Genomic DNA, 18,512 nt, shown 5'->3' with positions numbered 1-18,512 from the left:
AAGGGCCCCAATACTGAAGTTTATTATCTATCAGGGACGATAGGTTCACTTACTTTATCTCCATAGGCTCTGTTGCAGAGATGCATTTTGTGGGGACATCAGACAGGTCCTGGTCCATTGGTTCTTCCCCATTTGTCAAACCGGACTCCAACTTGCTCTTCTCCTCCTCAGTCGCTTGAAGCTCTGGGACCAGGAAGTCTTCCGGCCTTACAAGAATGAAAGCGATGTTAATATTGACATGAACTGCCATAAAAATCAGTAGAATCAAAAATGAAGAAAGCCTCACTTTATGATTTCTCCATATTCATCCCATTTGATTCGCTCCTCGGTGGAGGGAAACATAGGGTAAGATTTTTTGGCCTGTTTGAAGAAGAAGCCCTTGCGGCTGCCCTCGTTCTTCATCATCAGGTCGTGTTTGGCCTTGTGAGCCACCGGCTGGTCGATGTCCTCTTCTACGTCACTGTCATCGCTGGAGTCAATGTCAGCCCTGGCAGAGGAAGCAGAGATCCCGGTGAGAATATGAGACAGATTGCAGCTGCATGGAGTACGGCGATAAAGAAAAGCCATACTCACTCTTTAGACTGTTCCAGCTTCTTGGCAGCTTCTTTCTTCAGTTTCTCTTTCTCTAGATATTCCTCCAGCTCCTTCCCTTCCAGTTTCACGCGTTTTCTAAGCTGAACAAAAGCAAAGGATTTAATTTTTGACCAGATCTTCTGTGTAACAGCAAAGTGCGGATAGTGTAAGTGAACACACCCCTTTTTCTACAGAAAATGCTGCATAGGAATTCTTAAAGTATAACTAAAGGCAAAACTTTTTTGTGTTAGTTTTGAATAGAGTGATGAGGGATTAGAACCCCTGTCGGGTTTTTATTGCCATCTGTGCCCCCATTAGGGAGCTTCACCCTCTCTATTTGTCCTGTTTACCATTATCATTGAAAATGAAAGTAACAGAAAATCCCCAAATTTTGGGTTGTCCCCAGAAAAGTAATAGAGGGAAATCTTCCAATGGGGACAATAGTTCTGATTACCTGGGGGGGTCCCTAAGGAATTCCCTTAATTTGCAGGGATTTCTTCTTACTTCCTGTTTGGCTATAGGACAGGAAGTGAAGGAAAATTTGCGCAATTGGACACATATGGCAAAAAAAAAAAAAAATCTGACGTTGACGTCAGCACGGCCTGACGAAACGTGCGTCAGGAGCGTGAGACCGTAGAGTTCTGGGTTGGCGGAACGCTGGCGTGGAGTGGTTGTATCTGTATTAGAAGGCTGGATTTCAAGTGTAATTGAGTAAGTGCAATTTTAACATTAAACCTTCGTTATATTGGCATATTACACTATTGGAGTCTCCTTTCTATTTTGCATTTTGGATGTCCCTACAACCAGAGTTTCCTATAAGTACCTGGTCATGTTTCTTTGCTGATGAGAGGACAGTGATAAAGATGGCTTGGAGCTTCTATGGATATCAATGCTGATTATGACCCCCTGTAATTAAGGGGTCATATCCCTCTGGTAAGAAGTACCTAATCAGAGCACTGGGTGAAGGTTTTAGAGGTGAAGGCTTTCCATCATTCCCACCAAGTCCACGCTGTTCACATTGCTGAGAATATTTATCACTTTGAATTGAGCACTTTAACCACTTGCCGACCGCCGCACGACTATCTACGTCGGCGGTCAGCCCCTCACAGGCAAACTAACGTAGGGCTACGTTGCTTGCTTGTGAGGGTCTAGGGAGCGAGCGCGCGCCCCCGGAGGCGCGCTCCCGCGTGGTCACGGACCCCCCCGCGCGTGTGACCAGCGGACCCGATGTCCGCCGGCCACTCGGCGATCGGCGGGGGAGAGGGAGAATGTCAGGCAGCTTGTGTAAACAAGCTGCCTGTCATTCTCCTCGCTGCAAAGACACTGATCACATGGATCTACTATGTAGATCCGTTGATCAGTGTCCTTACAGCTGAAGCCACAGCCAATCACAGTAGAAAGCACGCCCCTAGGGACACACACAGCCCCTCCCTCCCAAATAAAGTTAACCCCTTCGCTACCAGTGTATTTTTACAGTAACAGTGCATATATATAGCACTGATTACTGTAGAAATGTCACTAGTAACCCCAAAAGTGTCAAAAATGTCAGTCAAGGGTCCGATCTGTCCGCCGCAATGTCGCAGTACCGCAAAAAAAAAAAAAAAAAAAAAAAATCGCAGATCGCCGCCATTACGCGTTAAAAAAAAAACAACAAAAATGACAAAAATCTTTCCCTTTGTTAGTAAACGCGATAACTTTTGCGCAAACCAATCAAAATACGCTTTTTGCAATTTTTTTTACCAAACATATTTAGCATAAAACAAATTGGCCGAAAATTTTAAAAAATTTTGATTTTTACATTTTTTTTGGGGGGAATTTCATATAAAAAAAATGTGAAAATATTGCTATTTTTGCAAAATTGACGCTCTTTTTTTGTTTATAGCGCGTGATCAAAAAATTGCACAGGTGATCAAATACCACCAAAAGAAAGCTCTGTTTGTGGGAAAAAAAGGACGCCAAATTAGTTTAGGTACAGCGTCGCACGACCGCGCAATTGTCCGTTAAAGTCACGCAGTGCCGAATCGCAAAATACCCCCTGGTCGGAATGGGGGTAAAATCTTCCGGGGCTTAAGTGGTTAAGGACTTTATCTATTTATTTATTTATTTATTTATTTATATATTAGCTGGTCTTCTGCTTTTATCCATTGTTGTAGTTCATGCTATTAATATTAAATTTAAGACTTATATCAGCTTTTATATTGGTTATCATATTTATGCACATTAGCACCTTATTGTGAGTAATATTGTTGAGCGCAATATTCACCCCCTTTTTTTCACATTTATCACGTTTACACGTTTTTTGTTGCAGCTCGCAGTGCGGAAGAGATTCCCATAATCGCACACTCACTAATTTGTTATTAATCTCACAAAGTTTATTTAGCACTTATTAGTGCAACATTGTTAAATATTATCCACCTTGCGCAGTTCATTTTGGTTATTTCACCATTTTTTCTATAAAAAAAAAAAAATCTGACAGGGGTTTTAACCCTTCCTTACTCTAACCACTTTAGCCCCGGAGGATTTGGCTGCTCAAAGACCAGGTCCTATTTTGCGATTCGGCACTGCGTGACTTTAACGGACAATTGCGCGGTCGTCCGATGCTGTACCCAAATGAAATTGACGTCCTTTTTTTCCCACAAACAGAGCTTTCTTTTGGTGGTATTCGATTACCTGTGCGATTTTTACTTTTCGCGCTATAAACAAAAAAAGAGCGACAATTTTGCAAAAATAATATTTTTCACATTTTTTATATGAAATTCTCAAAAAAAAAAAAAAAAAAAAAAATCTAAATTTTTTTTAACATTTTAGGCCAATTTGTTTTCTGCTACATATTTTTGTTAAAAAAAAAAAAAAAAAAAATCACAATTGCGCAAAAAGTTATTGCGTTTACTAAACTATAGGAAAGATTTATGTCATTTTTATTGTTTTTTTTTTTTTTTTTTAACTAGTAATGGCGGTGATCTGCGATTTTTTTTTTTTTGCAGGACTGAGACATTGCGGCGGACAGATCGGACCCCTGACTGACATTTTTAAGATTACTACAGTGACATTACTACAGTAATCAGTGCTAAAAAAAATGCACTGTTAGGGCTCTTTCACACGGTCCGCTCCGTAGGCGGATCCGTGTTGCTCAGCGCTTGCAGAGCGGAGAGGGAGGTGTCTCAGCCCCCGCTGCCCTCTATGGGGGATCGGATGAGAGCGGACCACTTGTCCTCTCTCATCAGATCCGATCCGCTCTGATTACTGAACGGATGGAAAAATAGGGTTTCCATCCGTCCAGATTTCAAGCACAGGATCGGATGCGGATGGCAGCGGGTGTCAGCGGAGGTGTCCGCTGACATCCGCTGCCCCATAGAGCTGCATGGAGGATCCGATCAGATCCGCCTAAAAAACTGACAGGCGGATCTGATCGGATCGCCCGTGGTGAAAGAGCCCTTACTGTAAAAATGACACTGGCAGGGAAGGACTAAACTTTACTAGTGATCAAGGGGTTAAATGTGTCCCTAGGGGCGTGATTCTGTTAGGGGGCGTGGCTTGTGATGTAATCACAGAAACATACGATCCTACATAGCAGGATCGCAGAGCCTCCGTCATTACCACAGGGAGAATGACAGACGGCTGTGTTTACATCAGCCGTCTTCCTTTCTCCCTCTCCTGTAGGAGATCGTGAGTGGGCGGCGGACATCGGAGCCGCTGGTCACACGCGCTGGCTAGGCAGGGAACGAGCGGGGGTGGGAGCGCGCCGCTGGCGGCACGCACTCGCCCCCTACAGACTCTTTGGCAAGCGATGTAGTACTACGTCACTTTGCCTTTAAGCGGCTGCGTGCCGCAGTAAATATACAGGAAGTGGTCGGCAAGTGGTTAAAGTATAACTAAATGCAAAACTTTTTTGTGTAAAGCCCCGTACACACGTAGCGATCGGCCGTCATTTGTCCCCAGGCTGTCGTGTCCGCTGAAAAGTGCAAAAGACTGCACACGAATTTTGTCGGCCAACAACAGCCGACTGCAGAAGTGATGTCATGTGATGGTTAACTTTCCATGTGTTTTTTCTTTTCTGAGCATGCCCAGTCTTGCAAATCAGCGGTCTGTCGGACGAATTCTGTACTGACTGGCGAACAATTGGCCGTTCTGGTGTCGGCATACAAAAATTTTAATGCCTGCACGACAGATTCTGTTCGGCCGAAAGTGCGCTGTCGGAAGCATCATACTAACAAGCCAAAAATCGGCCTATCGGTTGGCGGCCGAATCTTTTCGCCCGACAATCTGCACGTGTGTACGGGCCTTTAGTTTTGAATAGAGTGGAGAGGGATTAGAACCCCTGTCGGGTTTTTATTGCCATCTGTGCCCCCATTAAGGAGATTCACCTTCTTTATTTGTCCTGTTTACCATTATCATTGAAAATTAAAGTAACAGAAAATCCCCAAATTTTGGGTTGTCCCCAAAAAAGTAATAGAGGGGAAATCTTCCAATGGGGACAGTAGTTTCCTGGGGGGGGGTGCCCGAAGGAATTCCCTTAATTTGCAGGGATTTCTTCTTACTTCCTGTTTGGCTACGGGACAGGAAGTGAAGGAAAATCTCTGCAAAAGTGATTTAGGCATGCAAATTATTCAGAGTTACAATCAAGTTAGACCAAACACGCTGACGTTGCCAAATTTGGCCTGGATTTTTAGGCTTTAATAACCTCTAGTCATGAAAGTGTTACTGTTTGACACTTGCCCCTTGGACACCAAGAAGTAAAATAGCTAAACCCAGCCAACCATTAAGCCACGCTGTGTCATACCTCAATATCTATGATCTTCTCGGCTGGGTTGTCGATCAGAAACCGGCTGAGGGTTCCAGGAGAGGTGCGGTAGGTGAGAATAATGGAATTTTTTGGATCCTGACACCACTGTATGAAGAGCTCTCTGGAGAAGCCACATTCCAGGTCAGGCTGGCTGGCCAGCACCACTTTCGGACTGGGGACACGAGCGAGGTCTGCGAAGCCGTGACACAAGGTGAGGTGTCGGAACTGAAAGGGATTGTTCCTCTTGTCTTCAAAACATCTCATCAGCTTATCGCTCATCCACTCCACCTGTAATGAAAAGCGGGCATATTCTTGCAATCCAAAAAAACCAACAAGTACACAGGAGTTTGAGAAATCACCAATACAAATTGCACAGCAATCACTACAGCGCCAACATATAACTAAAACCAATAAAATCGAAGTATATGTATAAACAAACTTATGACTGCAGCCTGGAACTTACCTGAGACTTGGAAAACTCCACCACATTGTAGCTCACATTATTGAGAAGAGCCAGGGAATATACTCCCAGTCCAGCGTCTTTGGTCCTCCAAATCTGATCGAGCAGTTGTGCAAGTTCCAGCACCCTTCCAGCCGTGTCCACCGCTATTAACACATTGCCATCACCACGAAGGGTCTCCAGGACATTTGCTGCACACACAAAGCAAGGCAGTGCAGTTAAAACACTGACTCAAGTCAGGAATATACTCAGTTTGCTTCCTCAATGGGTTTTACCACTTGCTTACTGGGCACCTATACCCCCCTTCCTGACCAGGCTGTTTTGCATCTCTTAGCGCTGTCACACTTTGAATGACAAATGCGCGGTCAGGCAAGACAGATAGAGCTTTCTTTTGGTGGTATTTATTCACCCCTGGGTTTTTTTTATTTTTTGCTAAACAAATGAAAAAAAAAAAAAAAAAGAACATTTAAAAAAAAAAAAAGTAAAACAAAAAACCGTAGTTTCTGTTATAAAATTTTGCAAATAAGTAATTTTTCTGCTTCACTGATGTGCGCTGATGGGCATGAATAGGATGCACTGATGGGCATGAATAGCATGCACTGATGGGCATGAATAGGATGCACTGATGGGGCAGCACTGATGGGCATGAATAGCATGCACTGATGGGCATGAATAGGATGCACTGATGGGGCAGCACTGATGGGCATGAATAGGATGCACTGATGGGCATGAATAGGATGCACTGATGGGGCAGCACTGATGGGCATGAATAGGATGCACTGATGGGCATGAATAGGATGCACTGATGGGCATGGATAAGATGCACTGATGGGCATGAATAGGATGCACTGATGGGCATGAATAGCATGCACTGATGGGCATGAATAGGATGCACTGATGGGCATGAATAGGATGCACTGATGGGCATGAATAGGATGCACTGATGGGGCATGAATAGGATGCACTGATGGGGCATGAATAGGATGCACTGATGGGGCATGAATAGGATGCACTGATGGGGCATGAATAGGATGCACTGATGGGGCATGAATAGGATGCACTGATGGGGCATGAATAGGATGCACTGATGGGGCATGAATAGGATGCACTGATGGGGCATGAATAGGATGCACTGATGGGGCATGAATAGGATGCACTGATGGGGCATGAATAGGATGCACTGATGGGGCTGCACTTATGATCAGTGCCCTGATTATCTGTGTGCATGTCCCCTGTCAGGATTGCCGGTTAACGGCTTTCCTCTACTCATGCTGTGACAGCGCATGAGGAAAGTACTGCCAATAATGGGCAATTCTGTTTACACTGTGATTAGCTGTGAATGGACACAGCCGATCACAGATCATGGTAAAGGGCCAATCACAACATGATCAGCTGATACAGTATCCCAGAATGCACTGCAGCAACCTTTCACTGCCAATCACCAGGACCGTAACAAAGCCTATGCATCCATTTGTCAGGTTTCCTCCCACTGTCCAACATGCATCCCTATTTGACCAGTGTGAAACTCTCTCTAGACATAATGAATCATATACTGAGCACAATGTGGAGACCTCACTAACAGATCCTGCTTCCTGGTAGGCAGAGAGCAATATAGATTTGCCTGCTGCTCCTCTGATAGGCAGACAGAGACAAAAACGATCCTCTCCCTCTAGCACAGGGATCCTCAAACTACGGCCCTCCAGCTGTTGCGGAACTACACATTACATGAGGCATTGTAAAACTCTGACATTCACAGACAGGACTAGGCATGATGGGAATTGTAGTTCCTGAACAGCTGGAGGGCCATAGTTTGAAGACTCCTGCGCGCCTACCTAGGAGGGTGCCACACACACATATTATATATATATATATATATATATATATATATATATATATATATATATATATATATATATATATATATATATATATATACACACACATGAATTGAATCCATTTTGGATTAAGGGTGTAACATAAAATGTGGAAAAAGTGAAGTGCTGTGAATACTTTCCGGATGCACTGTAACTCTCCAGCTGAACGTGTACTTACGGGTAAGCTTCCAATGAGGCATACCTGTAAGTACAATGAATATCTCCTAAACATGCACCAAGTAGGAGATATTCACGTCAGCAATAGCCGATGATGTGGCCCTCGCATGCGCAGTGACAATCTGCATTTAGTGCACACAGAATGTCATGAAAGCAGAGCTCTGTGCTGCGGCTCCCGTGCGCTCCCATGCGCATGTCATTGCGGCCTTGGCTACTCAAACGGCAGTGATGAAAGCGCGCCGCTGGAGGGCTTTGTTTAACCACTTCTTTGACCAGGCTATATTTTACGATTCGGCACTGCGTTATTTTAACGGACAATTGCGCGGTCGTGCGACGCTGTACGCAAATAAAATTGATGTCCTTTTTTTCCCCACAAACAGCGCTTTCTTTTGGTGGTATTTGATCACCTGTGCAATTTTTATTTTTTGCGCTATAAAACAAAAATGAGCGACAATTCTGAAAAAAAAAGAAAACACTATTTTTCACATTCTTCTATAGAACATTCTCCGGAAAAAAAAAAAATTAAAAATCTAAATGTTTTAACATTTTAGGCCAATTTGTTTTCTGCTACATATTTTTGGTAAAAAAAAAATAAATAAGCGTATTTTGATTGGTTTGCGCAAAGGTTATCGTGTCTACAAACTACTGGAAAGATTTTTGTAATTTTTGTTGTTTTTTTTTTTTTTACTAGTAATGGCAGCGATTTTCAGCGGGACTGCGACATTGTGGCGGACAGATCGGACCCCTGAATGACATTTTTGACACTTTTGGGGGGACCAGTGACATTACTACAGTAATCAGTGCTAAAAATATGTTACTGTAATAATGACACTGGCAGGGAAGGGGTTAACATTATGGGTGATCAAGGGGTTAAATGCGAGCCTAGGGGAGTGGTTCTAACTGTGGGGGGCGTGGCTTGTGAAATGACCATAGAGACCTGTGATCCTATATAGAAGGATCACAGGAGCTCTGTGATCATTCCAGGGAGAAGAATGGTCGCTGTGTTTACAACATCTGACCGTTCTTCTCTCTCAGCGGGGAGCGATCACGGGTGTCAGGCAGCAATCGGAGCCGCCTGATCCGTGCCTCGGTGTCCCCACTGCCGAGGGGGGGCGGGAGCGTGCCACCGGCGGTGCACGCTTGCCCCCTAGCTGCCTGCACGCGACTGACGCGCAGGAGAGCCACATTGCCACAGTAAAAAGGCGGCGGCTGGTCGGGAGCCGGTTAATATATAGAAGGATGACAGGAGCTCTGTGATCATTCCAGGAAATGTTTACAACATCCGACCGTTCTTCTCTCTCTCAGCGGGGAACGATTGCGGGTGTCAGGCGGCAATCGGAGCCACCTGCCCGTGCTTGCCCCCAACTGCAGGCGCACGACTGATGTAGGTCTACGTCGTTTTGCGCAGGAGGGCCGCACTGTTGCAGTAAAAAAAGGCGGCGGGCGGTTGGCAACAGGTTAAAAAGGCAAGTATGTCAATGTGCTAGTATGCAATACAAACTAGCACATTATGGGATAAACCTGCAGGCATCTTATTTTTTTTTTTTTCCGACCGGTTTACTACCGCTTTAACCACTTGCCGACCGCCGCACGACTATCTACGTCGGCGGTCAGCCCCTCACAGGCAAAGTGACGTAGGGCTACGTCACTAGCTTGTGAGGGTCTAGGGAGCGGGCGCGCTCCCGCGTGGCCACGGACCCCCCCGCGCGTGTGACCGGCGGACCCGATGTCCACCGGTCACTCTGCGATCGGCAGGGGAGAGGGAGAAAGTCAGGCGGCTTGTGTAAACAAGCCACCTGTCATTCTCCCCTCTGTATGAAGGATGATCATACGGTAAGGATGATCGCGGCCATTACGCATTAAAAAAAAAAATGCCAAAAATCTTTCCCTTTGTTAGTAAACGCGATAACTTTTGCGCAAACCAATCAAAATACACTTTTTGCGATTTTTTTTTTACCAAACACATGTAGCATAAAACAAATTGGCCGAAAATGTTAAAAAATTTAGATTTTTACATTTTTTTTGGGGGGGAATTTTATATAAAAAAAATGTGAAAAATATTGCTATTTTTGCAAAATTCATGCTCTTTTTTTGTTTATAGCGTGTGATCAAATACCACCAAAAGAAAGCTCTGTTTGTGGGAAAAAAAGGACGCCAAATTCGTTTAGATACAGCGTCGCATGACCGCGCAATTGTCCGTTAAAGTCACGCAGTGCCGAATCACAAAATACCCCCTGGTCAGGAAGGGGGTAAAATCTTCCGGGGCTTAAGTGGTTAAAAGAATTTCGGAGTTCAGTTTTAAAGTCCAGCTAAATAGTGCAACAACTAGAAACATGCAGACAGCGTTAGAAGAAGGGATCGGTACGTACTTAGTAGTTGTTCATCTCTTTGCTTTCTTCTCGGCTGCACATAAGTAGCATTAAAACTGTCTGTGATGAGCAGAGATGGGCGGCTAATCATTTCCAGTGAGCAGCCATTTAAATGTCTATCAAAATAATAAAAGCCGACATTAGAAAATAACACAAAAAACAAACACAGTAACATGAAAACTAAGGTCCCTTTCACACTTGTGCGACTTCAAAGTCGCGCAATTTTGAGGCGAGTTTGACTGGGCTTGAATGTCTTTGGCCTTAAAACGCTTCAAAAATCGGGCCAAAGTAGTGCAGGGACTACGTTGAAGTCGGTGCGACTTCAAGTCGCACAGATATGAATGGTACTTATTGGAAATAATGGAGAACGACTTGTCATGCGATTTAGCAGTCACAAATCGCATGACAAGTCGCACAAGTGTGTAAGGGGCCTAAAGGGAAACTCTGGGTTGTTTTCAAACAATGCAAAAAATAAAAAGCTTTGTGATGTTTATGAAGTGAAGTTGTAATGAGATATTACACAGAGGACCCATTTATAATGCTGTCAGTACCCTTGAATCTGCCAATTCATAAACATTGGGGTTGATTTACAAAAACTGGAGCACTCAGAATCTGGTGCAGCTGTGCATGGGAGCCAATCAGCTTGTTCAGTTAAAGCGTTTCTTCATATTCCCGATATGTGCCTGCTGCACCATGTACTTGTATGAGAAAGTCTCCTGTTCTCTTTTTATTGCTTCCTTTGTGTGAAATCTCTGGTGTTCCTGCCAGTCCCCCTGCTTTCCTATTAAACACTGACCACACTAAGCATGAGAGCACATTGTGGTGAACTCAGTCATTTTAGATTACATTTTTTGCTATTTTGCTTTCTTTTTACATCATTGGGTATCGCATAGTACCGTTTCCCCATTGTTTTCCCCATGTGGATTCTGTATTATTGACCGTTTTCAGCCAATCCATTAAGCTGGATACACACTATCCAACTTTTGTGGTTGGATTTCCATCAGATTTACCTTTTCTATGTAGTGTAAGGGCCTGCCAGATTGCATACAAAGTGAAAGTGTTTAGGTCTGACCTCATTATATGGTTTTGGTAAATCTAAAGGAAAAAGTCTTCAGAAAATCTTATAGTGTGTATGGCCCTTTACAGAGGGTGGCCTAGGCTTTATCCACTTCAAAATAATCCCTTTCCCACCAGATTTTGCACTCTCCAGTTTTTAGTAAACCATTCCCATAGTCTGCTTCCAAGTGATGCCATTCATACAGCTTTATACTACTGCTTCATGGTTTGTGTGTGAAAGAGAATGACCCTCAGCACCCAGTGTCTTTGTATTAAACATTTTTAGCAGCATTCTTGTAATCATTTCACAAAGTGAGCATTCAGAGCTCCTCTCTCTCTCCATTTCCCATTTAGGAGACCAGACACCTGTACCTGCCGGTGTGCAGCCAGGTGACCAACCCAGGTGTCCCCATGTAGTTTTAACCACTTGCCGACTGCCTAGCGACGATTTACGTCGGCAGTCAGCCCCTCACAGGCAAAGCGATGTAGATCTACGTCGCTAGCCTGTGAGGGTCTAGGGAGCAAGCGCACGCCCCCTGCGCGGTCACGGACCCCCCCCCTCGCTTGTGACCGGCAGACCCGATGTCCACCCGTCACTCTGCAATCGCCGCTGCAGAGGGAGAAAAAGTCAGGCGGCTAGTGTAAACAAGCCGCCTGTCATTCTCCCCTGTGTAGAAACAATGATCACACGGTTCTACTATGTAGGACCGTTGATCATTGTTCCTACAGCCCAAGCCACAGCCAATCACAGTTAGAATCACGCCCCTAGGGACACACACACAGCCCCTCCCTCTCAAAAAAAAGTTAACCCCTTCACTGCCAGTGTAATTTTACAGTAACAGTGCATATGTATAGCACTGATTACTGTAGAAATGTCACTGGTAGCCCCAAAAGTGTCAAAAATGTCAGTCAAGGGTCCGATCTGTCCGCCGCAATGTCGCAGTCCCGCAAAAAAAAAAAAAAACAAAAAAAAAAAAAAAAAAAAAAACGCAGATCGCCGCCATTACGCGTTAAAAAAAAAAAAACAACAAAAATGACAAAAATCTTTCCCTTTGTTAGTAAACGCGATAACTTTTGCGCAAACCAATCAAAATACGCTTATTGCGATTTTTTTTTACCAAACATATGTAGCAGAAAACAAATTGGCCAAAAATGTTAAAAAATTTTGATTTTTACATTTTTTTTTTGGGAATTTCATATAAAAAAAAATGTGAAAAATATTGTTATTTTTGCAAAATTGACGCTCTTTTTTTGTTTATAGCGCATGATCAAAAAATCGCACAGGTGATCAAATACCACCAAAAGAAAGCTCTGTTTGTGGGAAAAAAAAGGACGTCAAATTGTTTAGGTACAGCGTCGCACGACCGCGCAATTGTCCGTTAAAGTCACGCAGTGCCGAATCGCAAAATACCCCCTGGTCAGGAAGGGGGTAAAGTCTTCCGGGGCTTAAGTGGTTAACTAAGATGGCGCTGATGTCAGCACAAACTGAGCGGCGGGTGTGTTAATCAAATCCTATGCTACTTCACGCCTGTCTCCCGCTAAGCCCACTGCAACCCAGCTCTGCCCACCCTGAGGGTCGTGTGCTTTTCCTCTCAGCACATCCCTAGTTAATGCCCACAGCTCTGACAAAGTTTCCCCAATAATCATGGGAGAAGTTGTTTCATGAGCTGATACTTAGGGCGTGGGAGTAAAATGACATAGGGCACCTCCTCTAGGCCCAAGGACCAGAGACCAATAATACCATTACAGCAACTTAAAGTGGTTGTAAAGGCAGAAGGACTTTTACCTTCATGCATGAAGATAAAAACCTTCTGTGTGCAGCAGCCCCCCTAATACTTACCTGAGCCCCATCTTGATCCAGCGATGTTGCACGAGAGCATCAGCTGTCTTCCTGTTTGGCTGAGACACAGCAGCGGGCACCCTTGGCTCCCACTGCTGTCAAAGTCAGTGATCCAATGAGGAGAGAAGGGGTGGGGCCGAGCCGTGGCTCTGTGTCTGAATGGACATGAAGGGAAAGTGGCCGCACACCAAGACGACGACTTGATAGTAGCAAAGATTTATTGTACAAATCTGGATACAAAGTACAGCAGAATGGAAATGGTAGATGAGTAGTAAACAAGCACGCTGTTGGTCGTGTGAAACGCGTCTACTATTTCCATTCTTTTGTACCTTGTATCCAGATTTGTACAATAAATCTTTGCTACTATCAAGTCATTGTCTTGGTGTGCGGCCGCTTTCTCTTCATGTTCTTGTTATCAGGTGGTGATCCGAGGTCCAGCACCCACGGCTGATTGTGGATATAGATCCATCTGAGCAGTGTACATCTTCCTTTCTGAATAGACACTCAGGAGCAGTGGCTCAGCTCAGGTGCCCCCATAGATAGCTGCTTGCTGTAGGGGCACTCGGCAGGAGGGAGGGGCCAGAAGTGCTGGTGAGGGACCCGAGAAGAGGAGGATCCAGGCTGCTCTGTGCAAAACCATTACACAGAGCGGGTAAGTATAACATGTTACTTACTTTAGTATCACTTTAAAGATGTATAAAGGGATTCAATTAGAAGAAAACTTGTTAATCCTGAAGATCAGTTTTAAATTCATCTACAGGTAAAGAAGAGACCCCTTTAAGCTGCACTCTTGTGAGACCCCCATGACTTACATCTCCCTTTTGTGGTTGAAATCTACAGCATACACGATCTCCTCCTCCCCGTCCTTTACAATCTTCCATATGGTGCCTCCGATCATGTGACCAGCTGGCAACGGGGCGATGGATAAACCGTGTCCTTTTCCTGCAGAAGAAGAAAATGCTAGTCAGTAATATACAAAGGGAATCATTTGGTTAACCTTAAATGTAATGTATGCTGACCTCTTGTTGTCTACATAACGCATGTGTGCGGCCGCAAAGAGGGTGGGGCTTTAACCACTTGAAGACCAGGCCTATTTCTGATAGTTGTTGCTTACAAGTTAAAATCAGTATTTTTTGCTAGATAAATATTAGAGAACCCCCAAGCATTATATATTATATATATATATATATATATATATATATATACATATATACATATATACACACACACACACACACACACACACACACACACACACACACACATACATATACATATACACACACACACACACACACACCGTATATACTCGAGTATAAGCCGAGTTTTTCAGCACATTTTTTTGTGCTGAAAACACCCCCCTCGGCTTATACTGGAGTCAACAAAAAAAAAGAAAAAAGTTCCCGGCCGCTCCGACGTGTTTAAGATTTAAAAATGGCGCCGCCCAGCGTATACATGTGACCGCGCATGTGCCGCCACCGCTCGGGACAGGCCGGGAATAGCCGAACGTATACCAGCTTTCCCAAGCGGCGGCGGCGCGTGCGCAATGACGTGTCGGCGCCATTTTTTAAATGAAGGCGCCTCTGGAACAGGTAAGTGAAACACAGCCGCACTAGTATGCCCGCAACCCCGCATCCTCTTGTACCATGCTTGCCACCCCGCATTCTCCTGTACCATGCCTGCCACCCTCCATTCTCCTGTACCATGCCTGCCACCTTGCATTCTCCTGTACCATGCCAGCCACCCTGCATTCTCCTGTACCATGCCAGCCACCCTGCATTCTCTTGTACCATGCCTGCCACCCTGCATTCTCACCCTAGGCTTATACTCGAGTCAATAATTTTTCCCATCTTTTTGTGGTAAAAGTAGGGGCCTCGGCTTATACTCGGGTCGGCTTATACTTGAGTATATACGGTATATGTATATATATATATATATATATATATATATATATATATATATATATATATATATATATATATATATATATATATATATATATATATATATTTTTATTTTTTTTTTTTCTTTAGCAGAGACCCTAGAAAAAAAAAATGGCAGTCGCTGGCTCTGCAGAGCGGACATGGACACAGCCCCCTGTTCTCCATGGGGCGGTCAGATGGAAACGGACTGCATGACCCTTTCCATCCGATCCGCCGGACAGATGGTGAACTTATCCCCATCCTGTCTGCTATTATCTGCAAATACAGGGAAGGAGTTTAAGCATGCATGGGATAGGCATAAGGCTATCCTTCATATAACATAGGGCCAGGGACTATTCATAGGATTCAGATATATTGGGCAGACTAGATGGGCCAAATGGTTCTTATCTGCCGACACATTCTATGGTTCTATGTTTCTATGTTTCTATTAGCGCAGTGTTTCTCAACCTTTTTTCAGTCGAGGCACCCTTTAAAATTATAGACAATCTTGAGGCACCCCATTCTAAAATGTATTCTAAAGTGTAAAAGCCTATTCTAATAGCTTTACAAAATGCAGCAACATCCACACATAGGACACCCAAAGTTAGAGGTGAGTTAAGTCTTCAAAGGAAATACACTTTTGCACGCTGGTACTGACTAGTATTCCAATGTTTCTCTTCTCCCTCAATATCTCTACATCAGTCAGCTAATGTCACCCCAGTGCTGAGGTAGAGGGGCACAGGAGGGTGAAACAAAGGATGCTGTGGAGGCAACAGACATCCTCCGTATTAGCAGATGACGTCATTGGTTGTTAGAATCCCAGTGTCTAGAAAGTCATAATGGTTCATAATGAAAACGTGTGGCTTGGTGTAACTAAAAGGCAGGCTTGATCCATCTGCTGGCTTGTATAAAAATTTCGATCAGTTTTTAGGCATTTTGCCAAGGCACCCCTGAAGACACCTCAAGGCACCCTGGTTGAAAAAGGCTGTATTAGCGGACAGATCAGATGTCAGTGGACACATGTAGAATAACATGTGGTCAAATCAGGTCTGCCTACAAAACAGACAGGCGGACGCGATCAGTCCAATGGTGTGAAAGGGCCCGAAGGCCTCGTTCACCGCATCGTGCAGAGACATCAGTTTTTCTACACGCATTCTGCAAGGGCTCAAAGAAAACAATGGTTCTCTATGTGCCCTGTTCACACCACAACACTGGTATCATGTGCAGATTTTTTCTGCGCATTAATCTGCAAGGTGTATGCAGTTTTCTGCGTGGCAAAAAAACTGACGTAACATCAACATTGGTGCGAAAAGGGCACATAACTGACACACATGAAAACTGATGTCAATGTGCATAAAAACTGTGGCTGCGCATCTTCACTTACCTCACGATTCGATTACGATTATTAAGGCAACGATTCGATACGATTCCGCGATGCATCACCATTACTGCCCATAATTTGCCCAATGCCCCTTTTAGGGAAGGGTCCCCATAGAATCTAAAAGGGGATCTATGGGGACCCTGCTCCAAAGGGGGATCTATGGGGACCCTGCTCCAAAGGGGGATCCATGGGGACCCTGCTCTAAAGGGGGATCTATGGGGACCCTGCTCTAAAGGGGGATCTATGGGGAGCCTGGGCCTGCCCTAAAGGGGATCCAGGGGAACTGACTTCTACAGGGGGATCTATGGGGACCCTGCTCTAAAGGGGAATCTATTAAATAGATCCCCTTTAGTGCAGGGTTGCCATAGATCCCCCTTTAGTGCAGGCCAGCATCCCCAGAGATCCCCCCTTAGTAGAGCAGGTCCCCTCATAGATCCCCCTTTAGAGCAGGCCACATAGGGTCCTCCATATATTCTCTTTAGAGCAAACAAGGCACTAGGCAAGGTCCCCCACTTCTCCTTTAATGATCCATTCCAATTTTAAAGTCTGGAATCGCTGTTATAGGAGGACACTCACAATGCAGAATGAATGAAGAGTTGATTTACTCACGTGACGTCTCTTATGAGAAGCTGGAACCCAGGCGGGCTGGGGCATGCTGCGCACTGCTGAGACCGATCATGGCAGGCACGGGCATCAGGTTAGAAGAGTTACCTGATGCTAGTTGTAGTGCTGTAGGCCAGGGTAAGGAGAAATGCTGGGCTCTGTAGTCCCCCTAGTTGTAGTATAACAGGCCCTGGTAAGGAAGAATGCTGGGCTCTGTAGTGCCCCTCGTTGCATTATAGCAGGCCCTGGTAAGGAGGAATGCTGGGCTCTGTAGTCCCCCTAGTTGTAGTACAATAGGCCCTGGTAAGCAGTAATGCTGGGCTCTGTAGTGCCCTGACTTACCAGGAAGCAGAGCTGCGGCCAGTTGTGGATGAGATAGCTTTAGATGTATGGAGTAGGACAGGTCCCGGGTGATGAGCCTCATGATGTCGGGCATTTGGAGCTCGGACTAGTAGCGGATATCGTGCACAGTACAGGCGGAAAGCAGGGCAGGCAGGGCAGTACATTGGGGGCGACAGTCCGTGGGTCGGGGGCAGTTTGCTCTGCAGGCTCCGCTCTCCTCCTCTCCCACGAGGAGCTCCGTGTTCCACAAGCCCAGCCGCCGCCGCTCATCAAGCGCCAGCGCCGCCCACCCCCAGAAGTGACGTCATTAGCTAAGCGATTTTGCAGTCACCCCAAATCGATGCAGAATCGCGAAGGGTCGCATCGATTCGGCGATTATATTCCGCAGGCCTAATAAAAACTCACTGAAATGCTCATGAAAACTGATGTCTCTGCAAGTAAAATCTGCACTGTTTCCTCATCAGTTTTCATGCACGTATGGATTCAACGATCCCTAAATGACAGCGATTGATTCTACACCAGGGAAGGTTTAGAGAAAGTCACATTCACTGCTTTGTGTGGTAATCAGCAGTAGTCCACTGACACTTCCTCCAGCTCTGCAGTTGAAAGCCCATTCAGAGGTACCGACAGAAAGCTGGAGGAAGTGTCAGCTCTGCAACTGAAAGCCCATTCAGAGGTACTGACAGAAAGCTGGAGGAAGTGTCTACATTTCTTTCCTGAAAAAATATGTGCATTTGTTATTTTTTTCCTAAAAAGGTGAACTTAGCCTTTAGCAGCCTACAGGTTGCAGCACATCTTCAGTGCCTACCTTTCAGATGGACGATCTGTGAGAATTTCAGCTGCTGTATCTTTTCAAACGCTGAATCCACATCATCCAGGGTGTACAAATTAAAATCTTCTGTGTTGTGCCGAGACTGAAATATGAAAACGGTTACAACTTTACACATTCTCTAATGCTGAAAAACCTAAACTTAGGCCCCTTTCCCATGGGCGCCTCCATGCAGCGGATTCCGCTTGCTCAGCAGGGGATCACTCCGCTGATGCCCGCTGAGCAGGCAGATGACGGGTCTGTGTCCGTTCACTGTGCAGAGCGGACACGGACACAGCCCTGCTCTCCTCTATGGGGAAATTG

General features: G+C 45.0%; 1 protein-coding gene across 1 annotated transcript in view; it reads right to left on the bottom strand.

The window, feature by feature from the left end:
* Positions 1 to 18,512, bottom strand: part of CPSF2 (cleavage and polyadenylation specific factor 2) — a 35,973-nt gene that overhangs the window by 10,293 nt on the left and 7,168 nt on the right. The window contains exons 4-11 of the mRNA XM_082242874.1: positions 18,189 to 18,294; positions 13,945 to 14,074; positions 10,237 to 10,352; positions 5,820 to 6,007; positions 5,354 to 5,644; positions 574 to 674; positions 287 to 487; positions 54 to 206 (exon numbers count right to left, since the gene is read on the bottom strand). Of these exons, the coding sequence (XP_082099000.1) occupies positions 54 to 206; positions 287 to 487; positions 574 to 674; positions 5,354 to 5,644; positions 5,820 to 6,007; positions 10,237 to 10,352; positions 13,945 to 14,074; positions 18,189 to 18,294 (1,286 nt within the window). The remainder of the gene's footprint in view (positions 1 to 53; positions 207 to 286; positions 488 to 573; positions 675 to 5,353; positions 5,645 to 5,819; positions 6,008 to 10,236; positions 10,353 to 13,944; positions 14,075 to 18,188; positions 18,295 to 18,512) is intronic.

The sequence above is a fragment of the Pelophylax lessonae genome, assembly GCF_965119305.1.
Source record: "Pelophylax lessonae genome assembly, chromosome: 13".
Lineage (NCBI taxonomy): Eukaryota > Metazoa > Chordata > Amphibia > Anura > Ranidae > Pelophylax > Pelophylax lessonae.
Note: the sequence above shows the minus strand (reverse complement) of the source record. Positions and strands in the feature narration are given on the sequence as shown.